Source organism: Varroa destructor, unplaced genomic scaffold, assembly GCF_002443255.2.
Source record: "Varroa destructor unplaced genomic scaffold, Vdes_3.0 BEIS01000001.1, whole genome shotgun sequence".
Classification (NCBI taxonomy): domain Eukaryota; kingdom Metazoa; phylum Arthropoda; class Arachnida; order Mesostigmata; family Varroidae; genus Varroa; species Varroa destructor.
The window spans coordinates 49,817,656-49,837,136 of NW_019211454.1; the positions used below are offsets into that span (position 1 = coordinate 49,817,656).

At 40.0% G+C, this 19,481-nt stretch overlaps 1 protein-coding gene and 1 long non-coding RNA gene across 21 annotated transcripts in view; one reads left to right on the top strand and one right to left on the bottom strand.

Annotated features, from left to right (window-relative positions):
• LOC111248474 (uncharacterized) overlaps positions 1 to 18,599 on the top strand; it is a 66,083-nt gene extending 47,484 nt beyond the window's left edge. For 3 of the 5 annotated variants that reach the window (XR_015320168.1, XR_015320162.1, XR_002672576.2), the window contains 2 exons: positions 4,711 to 4,791; positions 5,222 to 18,599. This is a non-coding gene — a long non-coding RNA (uncharacterized LOC111248474). Of the gene's footprint in view, positions 1 to 4,710; positions 4,792 to 5,179 lie in introns of all 5 variants that reach the window. The other 2 variants (XR_015320180.1, XR_015320164.1) reach the window with 1 other exon arrangement.
• LOC111248453 (nuclear distribution protein nudE-like 1) overlaps positions 1 to 19,481 on the bottom strand; it is a 47,714-nt gene that overhangs the window by 14,217 nt on the left and 14,016 nt on the right. For 5 of the 16 annotated variants that reach the window (XM_086978933.1, XM_086978916.1, XM_086978924.1 and 2 more), the window contains 3 exons: positions 19,173 to 19,286; positions 16,634 to 16,816; positions 15,532 to 16,541 (listed from right to left, as the gene is read on the bottom strand). In XM_086978933.1, the coding sequence (XP_086835059.1) occupies positions 19,245 to 19,286 (42 nt within the window). In that variant the 3' untranslated portion in view covers positions 15,532 to 16,541; positions 16,634 to 16,816; positions 19,173 to 19,244. Of the gene's footprint in view, positions 1 to 12,040; positions 12,207 to 14,626; positions 14,852 to 15,531; positions 16,542 to 16,633; positions 16,895 to 17,829; positions 19,287 to 19,481 lie in introns of those variants that run through there. The other 11 variants (XM_086978868.1, XM_086978898.1, XM_086978902.1 and 8 more) reach the window with 8 other exon arrangements.

Here is a 19,481-nt window from a genome sequence, read left to right on the forward strand (position 1 = left end):
TTTTTCCGAAGTCAATGGTCAGTGGATGTTGACTGTGTCGGTCGACAGCACACAACCTATTCAGCAAAGCAGGTCCAGCATGGATGCGGGCCAGCGTTGCTTACTGCCCAGCACTCTGGCGCTGCAACTGCTTAAGCCCATTCTCATTGATCGCAGCCAACGAAGGGCGAACGAACAAGCCGTCCATACTGTCGGGCGGATCTCTGTCGGCGACAGATACAGCTCGTTGGAGCAAAAATATTTGGGCCGGCCTTAGACATCTTTGCCGCATAGGGACACGAAATATGGTTCTAGAAAGCAAGGGAAGAGGTGGACTTTTCACAAGAAGAAGCACTACCAAAGCGGTTGAAAAAGCAAAAAGAGGGAGAAAAAAGGCAGACTACGGACACGGGGTAATACAGCAAAAAGATGGAGCACATATGTATGCACTTACGTACAGGCATGTCCTCGCCCATACGAGCACATCCCACTAAAAACAACGCATGTAACCGCTGCTCGTTTGTGATATATGAACGCTAGTATCTATCAAGCTGTCTTCTACAACTGGAGACGCTCGACTTCGATAGTAACCGCTTAGAAAAAGCAAAGGGGTCCTTACTAGCTTAGTTCCCAAAGCAACTCGTTCATGCCACATATATATTCATGCGTTATTTACTAACAAACCCTATAATATCACTCCGCAAAGCCAATGTAACCAACAGTATAGTTCTTTTTCTTCCATCAGTAGTCCCCTGAAAAGAGAGGAAAAACACGACTATACGACATCATTCGGCAATGAAGCGTGAATGAGTTTAGGGTTGATTGTTTCAGAGGAAGGAAAAAGGCTTGCGAAAATGCTACAGCAGGTGAGGCATAGCGCTGTTAGAAGCTAAAAGGGGCATTGGCAGCGATGCTTCGACCTCTGTTTTTGTTCGCCTTTCTGTTGTATAATCCGACCGGTCCGCTTCGATTTTCCTCAAATCGATTTTCACGTTGAAAATTCACCATGCCAAGATACGCAGAGATAAAGACTGTGTCTACTGCTATCCCCGCTTTACAGTGATGTTCGCCTTCTCGACGTCCAATTCTCCTTTACGTGTGTAGTGGCACACCGGTAAGGACAATAGGTGTTTCTCATTAGATTTTCCATTTCCTGTGGTTTATGTAGGGTCTTTTGTGGTCGGTTAATGGATTAAGCCGCCATTTCGCCCACGATACACAAAACTGCCAAACATGTAACTTCCCTATTTCGCCTTTTGACTCTTTTTGTTCTTCGGGCCGCCTATTCACAAGTAATTTAGCCTGTTTTGCACTATTCACATCATGACCTTACCCCGACATTCATTGAACTGAAAAAGAAGCTACTCGTAAGATCAGGGAGCGAATCAGCGTTAGGAGTTATAGGCCAAGCAGCAGAAGGAACAGCATTTCAGAAAGCCTGGCGTGTCTCATAGTTACGGTCTGGATGGTCTAATCTAGGTTCCGGGCTGAATCCAAGACAAAGTACAGCCCAGATAAAAGGGTAGTTGATATTCAGGAAGAGATCTATGCAGTTTGTTTCAACGAAGTGTGTAGGTACTGGGGCTTGGAAAAGTGTCTCAGGTCATTAGAGCATATTCAGTAGCAACCGTCTTTGAGAGGATCGTCGCTAAAGAACTTGCCAGTACTCGATCATTTGATTATGCAGAATCTAGATCCGTTAGTTAAACTAGACATTCGACTAAAAATGTGAAAATTCAGTAAATACTTTTTACCTCTGCAATAACAAGAACACGTGTTAAGGACGAAATGGATAGCATTCTATTTCCTGCCTTGGCAGGACACATAGGACAGTATATTTCACAGTAAATAGCTATTTGTTCAGTTTTGGTTAGAGTTCAGGAAATGTTATGAACATATTTTGAAGCCATATTTTCCTATGCAACATGTCTTAATTAGGTTTACTGGAAGTATGAGTGAAGACAATGAGGAATCACGTCTTTGTCACCGTTAACGTAAGTGGTTGAGCAGAAAATCCCAATAGCCTATACTGTTTTGCACACGACGTAAATAAGAGGAACTACCAAAACAGGACAGGGGACAATCTCGCTACATATTTGAACTATACGAATTCCATCTTAGCACTCAATCTAAACAAACTTGATAATTTTCAAGTAACGATTGCGAAAATACGCTCTTCCGTTTTGTTTCTGAAAACACTGAAATGCTTACGCTTTACCTCCCTGACGTGCCCCCTTCAAATAGAGAAGGGTGTGTTCTGTAGTATACGCAATGAAAATTACAAATTAGGCTCTTTATAGTCAAAGATATTTTAACTTATGTCCAGAACAGAGCCATAATCAATAGTCTAAGTCGAAACCAGCAGTCAGCACTGGGCCATGAATAGGTTCTCAACGAATGTCCCTGTAATTCCTATGATTCGTCGTGAAAAGACGCGCATATATATATATAATTACTGCAACTACTTTTGTAGCATCAGCTAAATCGTTTTCCATTTAGAGTTTTGAATAATTTTTAAAATGATTGTCAAAAAACTCAGTTTACTATCGCCGTTGCGGTAACAATAGCGACTATTTATAGATATATAAGTATCTCTAATGGCAAACTAAAATCAGCGTGGAAAACGTACCCTCGAAAATACTGTTCCGCGAACACAATTCGAGCCTATGAATATCTGGCTGTTAGATATTGTGAAAGGGAACGTTTTTAGTGACATGGATACACCTAATGGTGACGAAACAAATATTACGTGACCTTAGGCGTTACTACATCTCCAGGTACCTCTAACCTGCCAAAGACTAAATCCATCTAGACGAAATGTATGAAGTAGGTCACTGGAATTGTTTGAAGATGAGCGACGTCGTATCCGTTCAAGCGGAATGGAAAATTGTGAGGTTTCGTTAAACGCTTGTCGCATTACGATCGCCCGTTCCATCGCATAAACAGGCGATATCCAATGTACAGTTACATTGAGTCTCCAACTTGTTGTGTTGTCAACGAAAGAGGTTTTCCAAGAAGCTGGCTGTCCTCTTCGAGGTGATAAAGTGTCTTTTGATCAAATATCAAAAACATTGGTGTCAGTCATTATAAGATGTCAGTATTCTTAGATTAAAGCGTGCCGTTTAGGTTCTCCAGGTTGGCTGATTTCTATGCCCGGTCCGGACAAAGTTGCTGCAAAAAGCCATTCGGTAATCCGCTTAAGTGATTTGTCTGAAGCAGCAAAACACCATTTAAAGCATCTGTCAACTTTACAAAAAGTTTACATTTAACATGAAAATTATCTGCGTTCAAAGAACAAATAATTATACAGCCACAGGATATATATTAGCTAGCGCATATCATTATGTATGTGATACGGGGCTTTCCTTCAACGAAAAATGGCACTTTTAAAGCTGTACTGGACTATCCCTAACGAGTGCTGCAGTTCGTCACCTTTTAGCTGAAGCCGTAGCCTTGTATTGAACCTTCGAACCACCCTGATGACGTCACGCATCTACCTAAAAACGGACTTCGCAACCTGTCACAGGCTGCTCGCGGTAACAGTCAAAGAGAAATCGTTTGTTTTTTTAAATTTTTTATTTTCGATAATTCTGAAACATTTTTTTTAGTTTCCTAATGATTTCATGACGCTAAGATATTTCCGACACTTTTGCTACCTGCTCATTACAGGACTTACCTTCAAATAATTTAAAGTCCTAGAGTTATTTTGTCGCTGTATGTGACTGACAACGACAACAATTCTTAATGAAGATGATCAAACGAATCGAGGAGTTCGAACTGGCAAAGATTCCCTCTAAACAATTTTCGCGGAACATGCCTTATCTCAATTTTCCCAACTCTACACATTTGGAACGTGTTCCTAACAAGATGGCAATATCTTTACTCACAATCGGCCAATGATTGTTTGTTATAAGCGTTAGTATTTTTGTGCACTCCGCACTGCCAATGAATTTGTCATCATTTTTTTTTTGGTCATTATCGAACCTATGGGATAACTACTAATTTGTCTTGTCATATAATGATAATGAGCTATTCTCTATGCAGAAAGTTCTTTTTTTGTGTCAGAGATCGATGCGCCAATATAGATTGCATTCGTGTCGTCATGATACCCTTTATTGTGTGCGAATTTAGTGTGCAAGAGAACTTTTTTATTTTCGAAATTTTGTAAATATGTCGATCCCAAAGATGAGTTTAACTTGCTTGGACGACTTCAACAACAACGCCACGGACGACGAGGACTAAGGATCGAACGAAATCCGAATGGGAGAAAAGCACGGAAAAATGGCTTTGGGAGAGGGGTGAAGAAGACCATAAAATGACTGAGAACATGGAACAATGACATATCGAACAGGGCATTAGGCCGTCGCCACTCTCTCAAATGAGAATTTTTATTAGTATTATTATTATATAACAACCCTTGTCAGGTCGACGTCACAGTAGTAACTAGCGTTCAACGACGATACATGGCTTTACAAATGTATGCAAGTATCTATTCAACACACCATTATGTAGTAAAACCTTTGTTCGAAACTGAGTCCGCCGCCAACATTCGAAAAATGACGGACTCAGGCTGTCGACCCGACTTTCATGTTAGAAAGTCCTATGTATTACTGTTGGATGGCCTAGATGCAAGCATCTGAGAGGGCACCGACCTATTATCTAAGACGAGTCAGATTATATGAATTTTTCCGAATTTATGGCTAATTTGTTCGACCCATATCGATTTTTTAGGTGCACGAATTGGGCTGCTGTTTTGTCGCTTGACTGAAGTTTTGCCCTGCGAAGAAGCTGTGCGGAGGCGAGCCCGATTGGGTAAGCGTGTTTCTCTTATAGGACGAACTTTTTTCCTTGCGAAACGTGTTAGTTTTATTTATAAACTAGGGTTATCAGTTCTTTCCCACACTTGAAAACAGTGCCGCACCATCAGCTACAAATGGACCTCAACGCTGATATGTTATCAAATATACAAATGTACATTTCTATGAAAACTATTGCTTTAACAAATGTGCCTAACGTGTTACAGCACGCCTTTATGCTAACGAATACGAACAATTTTTTGTATAGATTCTGCAACTGGCGCGGCGCTGTTTGGCAAAAGTCACGCCTAACGCAGATACATATTAATTTGCCTTAACGCTTCATCAGTTTAGAGAATATATCAACAATCTACATGTGAATGTGTCATATCTATTTAATCTAGCACACGAGTCAAATCAGCAAAACGCGGAAGGCCCCATTTCAGGTTGACCGGTTGAAGGCTACAGGTCGTGTCAAGGATGCGTTGAGGACAATACGTGCTGGATTCTTTACTCCCTACACGACCACTCGTAACATCGATCCTTGCAGACACGGTAGCGGTCTTGTCTTAGCGCAGTAGCGGTAGCGGCCAACACCCGCACAACGTTAATTGATAGACTGCAAAGGGGCTACGTGCGTCAAAAGCACCGAGAGGAAATCCTACGTCGACGCAACGGGCGAAAAGCGGTCACGGAAGCGATCAGCAACCTAACCAACAGCATCAGTATTGCGGCTTATTTATCACTTAGTCAGCTAGTTTCCACCAGAGCAACGCTACATTGGCTGACCATTGAGTGTCGGGGAGGTGAAAGGATGGTATCACTTTAAAGGTTAAAAATTGACACTCAGTTCCAGTATTTTGAGATTGGGTGGTCAGGGCTAGGTAGATCTATGTTGACACGTGCAAGCTTTTTTTTTTTTAACAAAAACGGATGTAATTTACGAATGAATGTTATTATAAATAAGTAATTAATTTGGATAGCAGTTTTCTATGCAGATATATATATATATAAACATAGATTAGGTTTCTACTTAATTTATAGTGAACTTCGGCGTTCAAAATGACACACGGGTATATAACTCCCAACATGTGAAACGTGTTGCTTTGTACTTGTAAATATATCTCATGATGCTGCAGTAATACCGTGTTTGCCTATTAAACTTAGGGACATGTGATAACCTAGTTTCAATACTGGTGAAACAATGCTTAACGACTGAAGTACGCGAAGTAGAACTCGAAAGGTTTATTTATTTGATGGATAGATAACGTGGCGGAAATGCATGAAAGCAAGTTACCTGTCGCTCATCTAAAAGTTGTTAAATTGAAAGAAAAGTTTTCTTAACACATATGTGTGTGTGTGTGTGTGTGTGTCTGTGTTAGTCGACATCTATCGATTAACAATAGCAATACGCACACTGTATGTAAACAACGATTGCATAAGCGTAGCTTACGATACAGTAAGTTTCTGTAAGTAATTTTGTGGAAAAGATTGACTAATATGTTCGCACCCATCATGGAAGAGGTCAGTCGAGCAAAACGCGGCTGGTTTTAGCTCATGTGACGATTGACGTCTATCACAAAACATTAATCATTCAAACCAACTTCGTGTTTCCTATTGGGTAAATCGTTTCACTCAAGAAACTTCCGGTCGCTTTTTGGATTCGAGACACCCCTTATATAGGACACGAACCTGAAGGGTAAGACCAGGAAAACATTTGCCTTGGGGCCGTAGTAAAATTTAGCTGTTAGTAACCTAAAATGTTTGTTTCATAAGCTACTGGCGTTATTATATAGATAATTAGCTATTGATGAAATCTGTATTTATTTCGTAGTGATCGATTCCAGCGGGAGAATCTTCTCCATCACGCTGACCATTTGGAAAAGGTTCAACTTTGATCCTCTGCTGAAAACGATGATATACCCTAAAAGCGAATATTTTCATATATTTCCATGAAATTTTATACGCTCGTAGTTCAGGACGACAAGCCTTTGCCCTACCATAACTAAAGTTCTAAGTCAGAAACGAATTTTTCGCCACGCTAAAAAGACGTTCATTTTATGCAACAAATATATAATCGGCCTGCCACTTGATACGGCCTATCTCTTCGCTTCGAAAGAGCCAAGTCAGGTACAAAGTCTTCTATGGTGTAATCCATTACTCAAATCATAACCGATGTCATATTTCAGCGTCCTTGAGTTTCACCGTCCTGCACATAAAACGTCCATTGCTATAAATAGACGAATATAAAGCGTTAATGAGTTACTTTTTTCGCTTGGCTTGCAAAGGACTGCGCGCGTATTTATCGCGAGATTAATCGACCCGTTTGCCCATCGTAGGTTTGGTTTTTCAATGGCTGTGATATTTTCACAGAGTCAACTATTGGACTATCTTTCTACCCGTTGTATGTACAAATTTACACTCGGCGTCTGCCCTTCATGTTTGAGTTGTACATTGTAGGGCTGTGCAAGCGAACTGCGACACAGACTAGCTCTGTAATCGCTACGAAATCAATAGATATCCCTGATGCTTGGTACTTTTCGAAATGCGTCTTGCCAGAACATGAAATGAAGCACGCATCATAGAAGCTCCGTTCTCTTACCATTGATGAACGGATGAAGATATTAAAATACAAATTTTATTATATTTATTTCACACCTTGTATAAAAAACCTCACAAATTAACATGATATCATGTCAAACTTGCGGCTGTCATAACAGAAATATTGTATAACCAAGACGTGTGCTAGTGGCTCGAAGGCTCTTATCTGGAATGGCGTAGAATCTGCTTGTTGGACATGGCTTGATGACGTCGCCATGCCCAAACCTAGAGGCATTAATTATCCCTATTGAAAACCCATTTATAAAAATTTTCACTCTTTACAAGCTTGAGCCATAAACCTGCAAGAGGCAGTATTAAAAGCGTCTATTTAATTGTTTTGAACATATGAGAGAGTCTCGTAAGTCTTTGATGGCTCTTGTGTATTAAATATAACCTCTATAACGTTGATATTTAATCACGCCTTGTCACAGTATATATATGCTGGTTCCGACCGACCCTGGGTGACTGGGATTAGCTCACAAGCTTTACTTTGCCGTTTCGCATTCATGCCAAATAGGTGTCTATATTGATCGTCGACAGTCCCGAACAGTTGAGCAGGTATAAAAAGACTTCAAGCTTAAAAACGTCATCATCAGAAGACATTTTGCCATGGTAACGTTTCGGGGCTTTAGTTGGTCTGTTTCCCTGAGTGTGATGCTACCCACCTAAATGTACACTTTTTTCTATGCCTAGCTTTATGTACATGTCTTACTCTGACCAAAGGCATATATACGCAACAACTTATTTTGCTATTCTACTAGGCTTATATTGTGCAAATGGGACAGCATAGTTTTACATATTTATATAAGATCAGTATTATATTTATTTTATTCCGAATAAAAGTGTAAATCTTTCTATTATGACAAAACATAGGCATAATCCAACATTCAAACTCTGCCGCATTGTCCCGTTAGGGCATTTACCTTGGAGTAATGCTGAAGCTTTTTCATCTAGTCTTCTAAGTCAATTAAAAATTTACTCACCTAGTTGTTTTTTCTCTAAATTAGCGAAATTTTTGCCAATACAGCGCCCAGAAATGCTATGTTGTTTTTTAAGACCAAACCAGGTAATTCATTTAATTTAGTGGGGCAAATTTCTCGATGAATGATTTATAAGTTCCCTTGGGCTATTCGCGTACTCTGGGCTCTATGTTGCCAGGCGACTACCGCCCTAAAAGGGACACGCTTTTTGAGCGGTTTGTTTGTTCGTCATAGGGGACATGACTTTACGCTTGAGCCTCTACACTAGAAGAAAACGGGTTAGTTGTAGAACAGAACCACAGACTGTTCATGGCAGAGGCGAGAAAGTTTATTTCTTGAATATAAGCGAAGATCAGCAATTGTGCAATAGCTCTAGGTTAAATGAACTCCCGCCGAAATTTTAAATTTTGGCGATTACCCGAAACCGGCAATTTCCGCTGTTACCAATCTCTCTATCAGGGCTTTCGAAATATCTAAACAGGTCCCCATATGCCGACACGAAAATCCACAACAAAAATAATACCCAAGGAAACCATCACTGAATTTAGAATGAATGAATAAATATCTACTCTATTGGCATTTTGATTTAAAATGTAAGGGTTAACGGTGGAAACGACGCTCTCGTGAGCATATATATTCAAATAGTAAGACCGATACTGAAATGCGAAGTCAAAATTTTTCTGCAAGGCGATTGTAAAATTGATCCAAATGCCCGTCTTCAATACTTACCCCATGTGGGATCTTCATTGATGATGCGAGAGTTAAGGAAAGCGCCGCTATCATCAAATATGTATTCAGTATGTTAGAGTGTTCTATTACGGAATAGAAAGAAATGACGAGTCGTACTTTCGAACGCGTAGGCTCACACCTGTGTCTATAATAGTCCTGTGGTAACGTGTTTATCTACTAAACATAGGAATGGATACATAATGGTCTGAACTCGAAACCCGCCGTGGCACATTCCGCAATGCCTCTTGGCAGTGTCGGACGCAGAGATTCGAAGTATTCCAGTATACTCACTTCAATCCAATACATTATAGTTCGCACCAATTAATTGTGTCCGACGTAAATAACCTAGCGTAAGTGGTAATCATCTGGCCGTATACTGTCATAACCAGTTTGGCTATTGATCTCAATCAACTGTTTACCCTATAAAACTAATCGATGCTTCTATACCTTAGTGAGGAGCGGTTGGCAGGTACGTTCTGAGGTGACGCTTTCCGATCAATACTATTACTATCATTGTAAAAATGTTTTTCATACTCAACCTAGCTTCCTGAACAAACCGGAGCGGTGTAAATATCGACGGGTGAAATAGCTTACCGCTTTTTAGTTAGCAAAATCGCCAACAGATTCGAAAATGAAAAACGGCCCAAAGAGGCTTCCTTCACGGGATGTTAAGTTTACTGCGTCTCTGACTCTTCTTTTGCGTGAAGACTCGCTGACAGAGTAATTAACTGACTAAGGTGACCGGGAAGTGAGCACAGCACCAGACAAAGCAGAAGTCGCTGCAGCAGTAATCGAAGCAACATATTGTCTGGAATAGATATACGGTCTATTATCGATCACCTAACGGCCTGCCTCCAGTTGCAATTGTTCTGGGCGCCGAGGCGCCGTTACAGCGGACCGAGGACTTAGGGACGACTTACAACGACCAAGGGCTCAGGGACAACCTAAACATATTATACGACAATGAGTTGTTTAATCTTCGTTCTCCCTCTCTTTGGCTTCCTTGGCAGAGGCGGCTGACAAAAACAAAACCTTGTTCGAACCCATCGTTGAGGCTATACACAAACAGCTATAATACAATAATCTTATATATAAAAAGCCGCTTACTTTCATTGAAGGTGCAATTTCTCTGCCTAGACGGAGTTAATATTATCTAGGTGAAACGAATTTTACCTTTGTGTTTAATGCTCAATCTCATTCTTTGACGTCTAATTGAAAACCAGAAGCGTCTTTTTATAAACAAAGCAGAGCTTCCTTGATTGTACGACTACCGTTTGCTACGCCATGTATCTTGCCTCTTTATAGAAGGTGATCTGTTATTCAACACCATGAACGTAATAAAGACGCTCAACTTTTAGAAAAATTTCACATAGTACTATAGCGATGTGTGTAGCGCCACATGTGAGATAAAGGCTTTTTAACTAGGCAAAATGTTTTAAGTTACTCCTTTCGAAATATCTGCTTAACTTCTCAAAATTGCGCCCAAAATCCGAATGACAGTGGTCATGACTGAAAAAATTACGCACGACTTATTACAAAAGTTATTACATATATATATATATATATATATATATATATATATGTATCTGTATATTCGACCTACGTAAAAAAAGCCGTATGATTGACTATAGGAGTGCACGGATGTTTATGAGACTACTATTAACACTCCAGCTAGTACACTGTACCATTTAAACAAATTCCTGTCGATGGGGCTAACTAATCTTTTTCTTTTGATAGATGACTAAGGCTGAAACAATCTTTACCTTTTAGGTAGGAAGAACAACGCTATAAAAACGCAATAACGCCGTAGTCTTCATGCTCATAAAGGATGCTTAGAGGCTAATCCGATGCATCCAGCTTTAGACCCATGCTATCCATAAATGAGCCCCTCACGAACGGCTTACTTCCTTGTCCGTCAAATAGAGTTTCCGTACTTCGAAGTTTACCTGTCAAGATTTGTTCCGGCGCGAAGCTCGTTTGCTTACCGGCACCGTTTGGAACCGGAACGACCTGAGTTCTTCCTCGTATCAGAATAATTAAGGAACCAGACATTTCATTCAAATCTATTTTCATCCATTACGACATGCGGGTGCGCCCAGCTTAACAGGTCCATCGCGTGTAATTTAGTCAATTCAGCCAAAACGGTATGAAGTGTTCGTAAATACCTCCGGCAACAATAAACAAGGCTGTCAGCCTGCCAAGGAGTGCTAAAAGCCACAAGCTGATAAACAAACCATAGTACTATATAATCCTAGTGATAAAAAAGTCGATTTTATAAATACCGTTGAATATTTTATGATGTTTTTTTTTGTAAAATAGAATTGTTTAATTTTTGAGTTTCATAAGAACCAAGATGGACGTCCACATGTGTACACTTGTCAATTTTTGAACTTGTCACAAAAGTCAATTGAATTAGAAACAAGTAATGAAGCTTTCCAATGGGTATTCGCTAATGGTCTGATTTGTATTCTGTGACGACGGTCACAGCCAATGTACGCAGCGAATATATACAAGGCTCTCTGACCTAGTCAATTTTCACATAACTAATCTGTCAAGGAAGTTCTGCGCATTTTTCTTTTCTGTTCCGACTTTTGCAACCCGCAGACTTAAAATTCATTTCAAGTAGTTCCTTCAGCTCCATGCGATATATGAATGACATAGGGTGTATGATAGCCTTCATCTATGTGAAGCTGCTTTTTATGGAAAAATTAAAATCATTAATAGAAAGCTCAACTTAAATATTATCATATCTTACTATTTAAATTTGAAAACGTTCTACGCTATGCAAAACCTTAATAGGAAGCAACAGGAAAACCTTTCGAACCATTTTTGCTTAGCTGATAAACAGGTTATATTCATTCACTGAGCCATATGTGGCCGATATTGTCGCCAGAGACAAATGCTAGATACATTAAAATAAGACTACTGCAAACCGAAGTTAAAAAAAAGTCAAACTGCGTTTTACATACGTCGGCAAAGTACGACACAGCCCACATCAGTCAATTTATTCATCACGTAGATGGAAGCGTGGATCGGCTCACCGTAGACTACTACCCCACCTAAGTGGGGTCACAAGGCAATCGCTCCCTTAAATGTGCTATTTACAGGGGCGCAGAGAGACCTGTACCGTAGACGGGGTTAGAAAACAGTACAAGAAAGATAGTGCTAAATAGGGTAGAAAGTTAGAGTGTTATTTACTACTATGTAAAACAATGAAACAAATGGAGTAAAAGCCATAGACGTGGAATTGACTTAATAAAAGCACTATATGTAGTACGCTGAAGCTGTGCCTTGAGCTGGAAGTATAAAAGATCTTTACCACACAAAGACAGGCGACATATTATGTTATACGTATGGATAATTGCTAATTATGTTCGATTTGACTCGAGTTTGAACGTACTTCTGCCGTAAAACATGGGCCAGAGCTAATACAAGGATCATTATTATTCTATTCGATAATATATCTATATTATATATACACATATATAATATATCTATATTATATATATATATATATATATACATACACATATATTAGAAAAGGCGTAAAACTAACAACTTGAACACATACACAGACACACACACACACATGCACACACACACACACATACACACACACCCCTCCCCCTCTGTCCTAATACTGTGACACTCAGAGCAGAATAAGGACTTCAGAGCTCAATTTAATACCTATTACTAGTGCGATAGATGCAAACGATTGCCGAAAATGACTACAAAATATTTTACAAGTAAATTATAAATAGCACACTCCATGATGGCTCTGCAGCATGAGGATGAGTTTCCAAACTCGAGAGATTCCACATTTTACCAAAAAAGCAATATTGCGAGTCTCAGCAAAAAGATTACTTTTTGATTTCCGGATACACGCAGACTCCGAATCCGAATGGGGTATTTCGACGACCTACTGATTGAGGTATAACTTCGCCTACGCAACACAAACTGTTATCTATCTATCGAGAAACCTAGGCGTTGATTCCGAAGGTATAAATGAGAAACTAAAATAGATTTTTCATTTGTGCAGCAGCAGCAGCAACAACACAAAGAGAAGTCAGTCAGGACAACAAGGAACAAAACAACTTTGCTTACTACTCAGCGCTACTAACATTTTTGGACGAAATTGGCGGGCTGAAGCGAAAGGACAGCGAGTGAGTGCCGAATGATGGCCTAGAAGGACCACTGAAAAGCGATGGTACCTGCTAGGAGCGGCAATAGCAGTGGCAGCGAAACTACACAAAAGAAATAGTAAATGCCCAAAAACGAAAGTAAAACGCTACTATTGCTGACGAAAATCCCCGTGGGTTGTTGCGCAGTTCAATTCCTTTTTATCTTGATTTCTCCTAACTTTTCTCCTTTCTCGATAAACTCGTCCTAGTGATAGGAGAACTGTGAAACAAACGATCAGTTCCCTGTAAGGCACCACAAAATGGTACGTCCGCCATTACAACGACTATACAGAGGTCGACAGCCGCTTTTACTCAAACACACACCCAGTGGTCATAATGAAGCAGCATCTGTTCAGGCCATTTCGGGACCGATGGTGGTGTTCTGTTCGCTGTCGTTTCGTTTAGTTCATGTCTTTCTTATCTAGCTCTATATGTCAATTTATCCATACGCGTCGGAACTGGCTTGGCAGTTGCGGAACAAAGAAGAGAGGTTTTGTCACTCCCTTTGCCCTCGACAGGATTCAAATAACTCGTAAATAGGACAAGTGCAATCATATGACTATCCACGCAGAAATATACGTATGACAAAACGGTCGTTACTCGCTTGTTATAAGGCTGAGGCCTGAAACGTGGATGTGTGTATCAACGGCACAACATAGCAGTAGCATTTTTCTTAAGGCTAATTCAGCTACCTTCCCCTAACGTATAATATCTATACATGTTTGATTTAAAAAAGGGATTATTTTACGGGTGAGCAGCTGGAACAAGCAGAGATTTCGCCTGTTTCTCTCGATCAACGCATCGGTCCCGCATAAGAATCTGATAACGACCCGCCTATACTAGCGGCCCTCTTCAAAGCACTCGAGTTTCATTTTGAGTGTTCATGTTTGTTCCTTGTATTTTAACGGTTCAATAAAAACCTTTCCTAACTGTGCACATATACAAAGGCGTTATACCATGAATTTACAAGCCGGCCCTTTTAAAACGACAATCCGCGCTCCTAACAGTTTTCATATTAGCGATAAAGTTTTTTGCGACAGCTGACTCGCTATCACAACTCTGATTCCTTACATATAAAACAAATATTGCAGTAAATCAATTATAGCTAAGATACACATTAACAGTACCAATTGAAACCTCCACAGTGCAAGAAAATATCCAACGGTTTAACAGACGAACAAAAACGCACGGTTTCTTTGTAACAGCTTTAGGCAAGCGGACTAGCGGTTTAGATAGACAGTATAGTCCTGTTTATACATTCCCGTTGTTAAGGCCAAACAGGTATACACAACAACATTTCCGACGTATTTTTCGCACCTGGTAAAACTGGCGTCCTAAGGCCGTTTATTTGTCTATCAGTTCTGTCGTATTCCCAACTGATGGAACGACCGTCCGTTATTCCACCGTACTGGCTCCTAGTTTTAGCCGGGGTAGTCTGAGATGCCAAGTAGCGGTGAGTCGACAAATCACCGTCATATTGTCAACGACGTTAGCTATATTAGCGCTGCTGTTGAAGCTGCCACCGCTGCCTCGTGACGTGTTACCTCATCTGTGCGGCAAGGACTCACCCTCATCTACCTGCCTGCTGGTTGAATAAAGAGAAAAGACCAATTCAGAGCTCGTGAAATTTGTTATGCTTGCCTAAAATGGCATAAACCGATGTAGTTGTAGTTATTATTTGCAGAACGAATACGATAAAGCGAAACAAATAGACGCAACAGGGCATTTGCGACGTTTTAAATATAGCAAGCAGCTAGCTGCGGGGCTGGCTTTGACAACTCGCGTAACGGTTCGCGTCACGGTCATAAAAAATTATACGCACAGCAATTTTGTTGCTGAAGCGTTCCAATTATTCATGAATTGTCCTAAAATCGGACGCTTCTTTTGTAGACGAGCGCAACGTTTGGGGTCGTCTTGCTAGAAGTTAAGCTGCTTCCATGTTTACCTTTTCCGCTCTTGGGCGGTACTCTTAGACTAACCGTACTCCGTTAAGGAGCTAGTTTTTCTTTGACACAACAAACAGAGTCTGTTTCTCTTATGAGACCTCAAATAAAACCACTATTATATGAACGTTGTGGGGCTCCCTCCTATGACCAACCGGACGCAGCAGAGCGTGTATGGTTGACTACGGACGAGTCCAGTAAAGAAAACAGCGAATTAGAAGATATTTGAAAATATAGTACTGCTATATAATCCGCAGCTCTCGAACCACTGGCTATAATAATAAGAAGAAATCTGATCAAAAAAATCATAGAGGACAGTTGGTATGGTTCGCTGATGCCGGTTTTTATTATTGACGCTTAACATACTTGTATTTAAGAATACTACAATTGGTTTATTATATGCTACAATAGAAGTACCAAGTACAGCCTTTCTTATGGGTCCGCTACGAGTGAGATTAAGGGAGACCACCATTAAAATATAAAACCACGTCATTAGATCGCAGTTATGCAGTACACTTGCAAATACTCGTAAAATTAATGTTCAAATGAATTAATTAATAAAATAATCTTAAGAAGAATTAAAAAAGAGCCTTTGTAACGCTTTTTCGATTGATTTTTCCATGTTATCTTAAGATTACCTTGAAAAGTAATCGCACGTCTTCTCAAGTGTTGCACAATCAAACGGTGTTTTTCTCATTTAATTATCACCAAACCGCCCATGACGCAGTCGCCGCAGGATTTACTGGACCAATGATGAATTGCGCTTCGTTCTTCCCATCGAAAGCAGACTCCTTTTCATTCGAGGAAATCTAGTAAAACGCGTGTGGTTTTTGTCACTATATACATCACTCGCTTATAAATTGTTTGTTACTGTCCCGTAATATAAAGCTAATAATCTCTACTTCTGGCCAGAGAGGAATGCCCTCATCATCACCATAGTCGCCGTCGTTCTTTGCCTTCGTCGTTGCTTTCGATTACGTTGCTAATCGCTGGGGACGCTTTACTACCAGCGTTCAGCAGTGGCCCAGAAGCGATGTACTGCACCACTGGCTCTGTTCGATGTAGTAGCGATTCATGCTAGCAGTGCTAATGTTGCTGTAAAGGTAGGACCAGACTCAGCCGCCAGGTACAAGTTGACTCCACAGGCACCCGTCATGTCCGTCAATGCAAGGATTCGATAATGGCGCCGACGGGTACCTTGAGCTAATTACAGCTTTGTTTTTTCTAGCAGCCACTGTTTCTCGATCTGCTTACGTCGTGCATGCGTCGCCCTGGCCTGCTTTTGGGGCAGCTACACCACCAGCTCATGAGCCTTCGCGGTCGTTGTCATTGCTAAAATTGAATACCTCGAGTTTTACGTCCAGTGCTATCGCTGCTGATACTAATGCATCTGATGATTTTGTTCGTAGCAGTTAGACGCTTACCTTAACTCTTTGTGACTTCAAGTGACTGTAGTCCATTGTCTACTTTTTCAGAGCGTCTCGTCGTCCATTTTGCAGCCACTGCATCCATTCATGTTTTTTTTTCTATCGTTATCGTCTTTCGTGGGCGCCTCTGTTGTTACGTTATCGGGATTGTGAGCGGGCTTTTCCATCGAGGAGCTCCATCTATTGAAGGTTAGCGAAAATACATCCTTAGGCGAAAGGGAAGCAGAGATTCGTGCGAAAGTGAGACGAAGACAGAAGCTAAAAAAGCAGGAATATAATGCGACAGAATGGTGGATATTTTGTAGGCTGTTAAATTTTGATCTTGATTCTGTTTTTCTTCATTTCGTTAACAGATCAAATGATTTAAACTGTTTAAAACAAAGTGAACTCTTACTCTGAATAACAGCACATACCCGAATCTTACCTTAATTAACTGACCGAGATTAATCTTTCGTGTCGGGACATTAAAGGTACGTACTGAATAAAAACCTGACATGTAATAACGTGACGATTCCGAAAACGTCTGTTCTGTTACGAGTCGGGCCAATTAAATATAATAAGATCGCTGTGTGAGACGGGAAAAGAAATGTTCAGGGGTAATTATTTCCGCTGAAATTTATCTCGAAAACGCCATTCTTCCTTGAATTGAAAGCTAGTACTAGCAATTTACTGGGAGTGCCTAGAACAGAATCTTCGGCAAACTCAACTTAATCTTTGCAAGGCATAAGCAGACGTTATGATAAGGGCTGTATTTCGTGCAAACAAAGACAAAACTCCAGAATGAGGCGTAAAAGAAAAAACAAAGATCTTTAATCCATCCAATTGGCAGTTGTCGCAAACTTGATTTTAACTTATAGTGAAGGCTCATCGAAATCGCACTAAAGGAATACACAGAGTTCCTACTTTTAGCTGAATGCCTTTTCCCGCTATACAATAATCACTTGTAAAATTCGACTCCTTTCTATAAGCCTCCACACTAACGACAAGTTCGAAAAAACCTCTACTTTCCTAATCACTTTACAAACCTTCGCTCCTTTCGAAAAATCACCGAAGTTCGAATATATTCGTTTGTTGAGGATGGTAAGCAATATATATGTATACATATATATATATATATATATATATATATATATAGAGAGAGAGAGAGAGAGAGAGAGAGCAGTGAAAATCCACAATGAATGAAATAAGCAAGGTTTGATGAATCTTATAGTTATTTATTTTTATTTATTCATTTTTTATTTTGCTATCTACTGTGTTCATTTCAAGAACTATTGTTTCATTATTTTAGATAGCCTACCACATCCAATATGCCCTCATCGTTAAACATATATATATAAATTGATATAAACATAAATAACGTGCACCAGTTAGTACGGCATAGACTAACATATCTTCGAAAAATAAACTAACGGACTGCTAAATAAATTCTTTAATCAACTGTAACAGAATGCAGACGAGTAGTTCCTATTTCAGAAGAACTCATACTAAATTATAATAGAATCGAAATAATTATTCCTCGTATAGTGATGTTATGATTTTGTTTTGTCTAAATAAGCACACGTTATTGCGCTGGTTATTAGTCGCCCACGGCGTAATATACATAATGAGATTAAATCACAGTCAAATGTTAAATCATTGGAACCTATCGATCAAGGTGATCGATATGACTACACTTTAAGGAGAAATCATGGGTTTACCAGGGTTTGCTATTATGTACAGCGTAAACGAAATGTCCCCGTACAATTCGGACCGTATCGATAAGTTTTTTTGCAAAACTGTTAATTTCTAACTACCACGGCACGGCGATCTCTGGTTCACCCGATGTACGCATTGTGGATGTAATGAAAAAACGAATTTAATTGGCGAGGTATTGTCACAAGAAGATGTAGCACTGTCGCCTGCTTTTATAGTAATTTCATTCCGACTACTTGCAAGACGTTTTTTTTTTTTTGCTACATACACATTCTCCAACATACGAGCACACACAGACATACATTTAATGTATAAATGACTAGGTGTCATAAATATACACGGATACTAAGTGGACACTGAGATAGAGCACGTAACAAGCATTTGGTTTTGTACTAATTTTAATGACTTAGCTATCTAAGCGATTTTCATAGAGAAAAATAAATAGAAATGATGACAATGGTTACTTACTTCGAGACTTTTGACCGATGACCATAAATATATGAATGCCATGCGCACTTCACCTTTGGTGTCTTGGTATCGGAGAGCATTCGGATATACTAAGTCGGCTACTGCTAGAGCAACCGTACTAGTAATATGGTCAACGATAGCGACTGCCTCAGAACCAGTTTGTTGTTAGCAGCCGTCTGTGCTCTTTATTCAATCATCCAAAATTTGTCCTACTTTCAATAGGTGGCAATGGCCGGTTTGGACAGGCCTGGCATTCGCATCGCCACCACCACCACCACCACCACCAAAAAATGGATTTTGCAGGCTCATATTTAAAAAATGCTCTATAATATCTATACTTGTCACTTCACGAATCTGTGGGATTTGTTGTACTCACTTGATAGCGACCAAATATGAAACGTGCTAGAAGCAAATCTCCACAATATATCAGCGGGTGGTAGTTGTTTAATTACATGCAAAACTGGGCTGTCGCCATCTTAGTTTCCAGCTCCTGAAATGTATGCGGAAATATCAGTACGCAGATTTGTTTTTACACACACTGGTCACTCAACAAAGCACTTTAAGGCATTCACACAAATCTTATAGAGCAGCCATTAAGGTCAGTGCTTATCTAGTAAATAGACTGCATATAGTCTTTAGAAAAAAGGCCACCGACCGAGTGCCCCGATAAGATACGGACATCGGT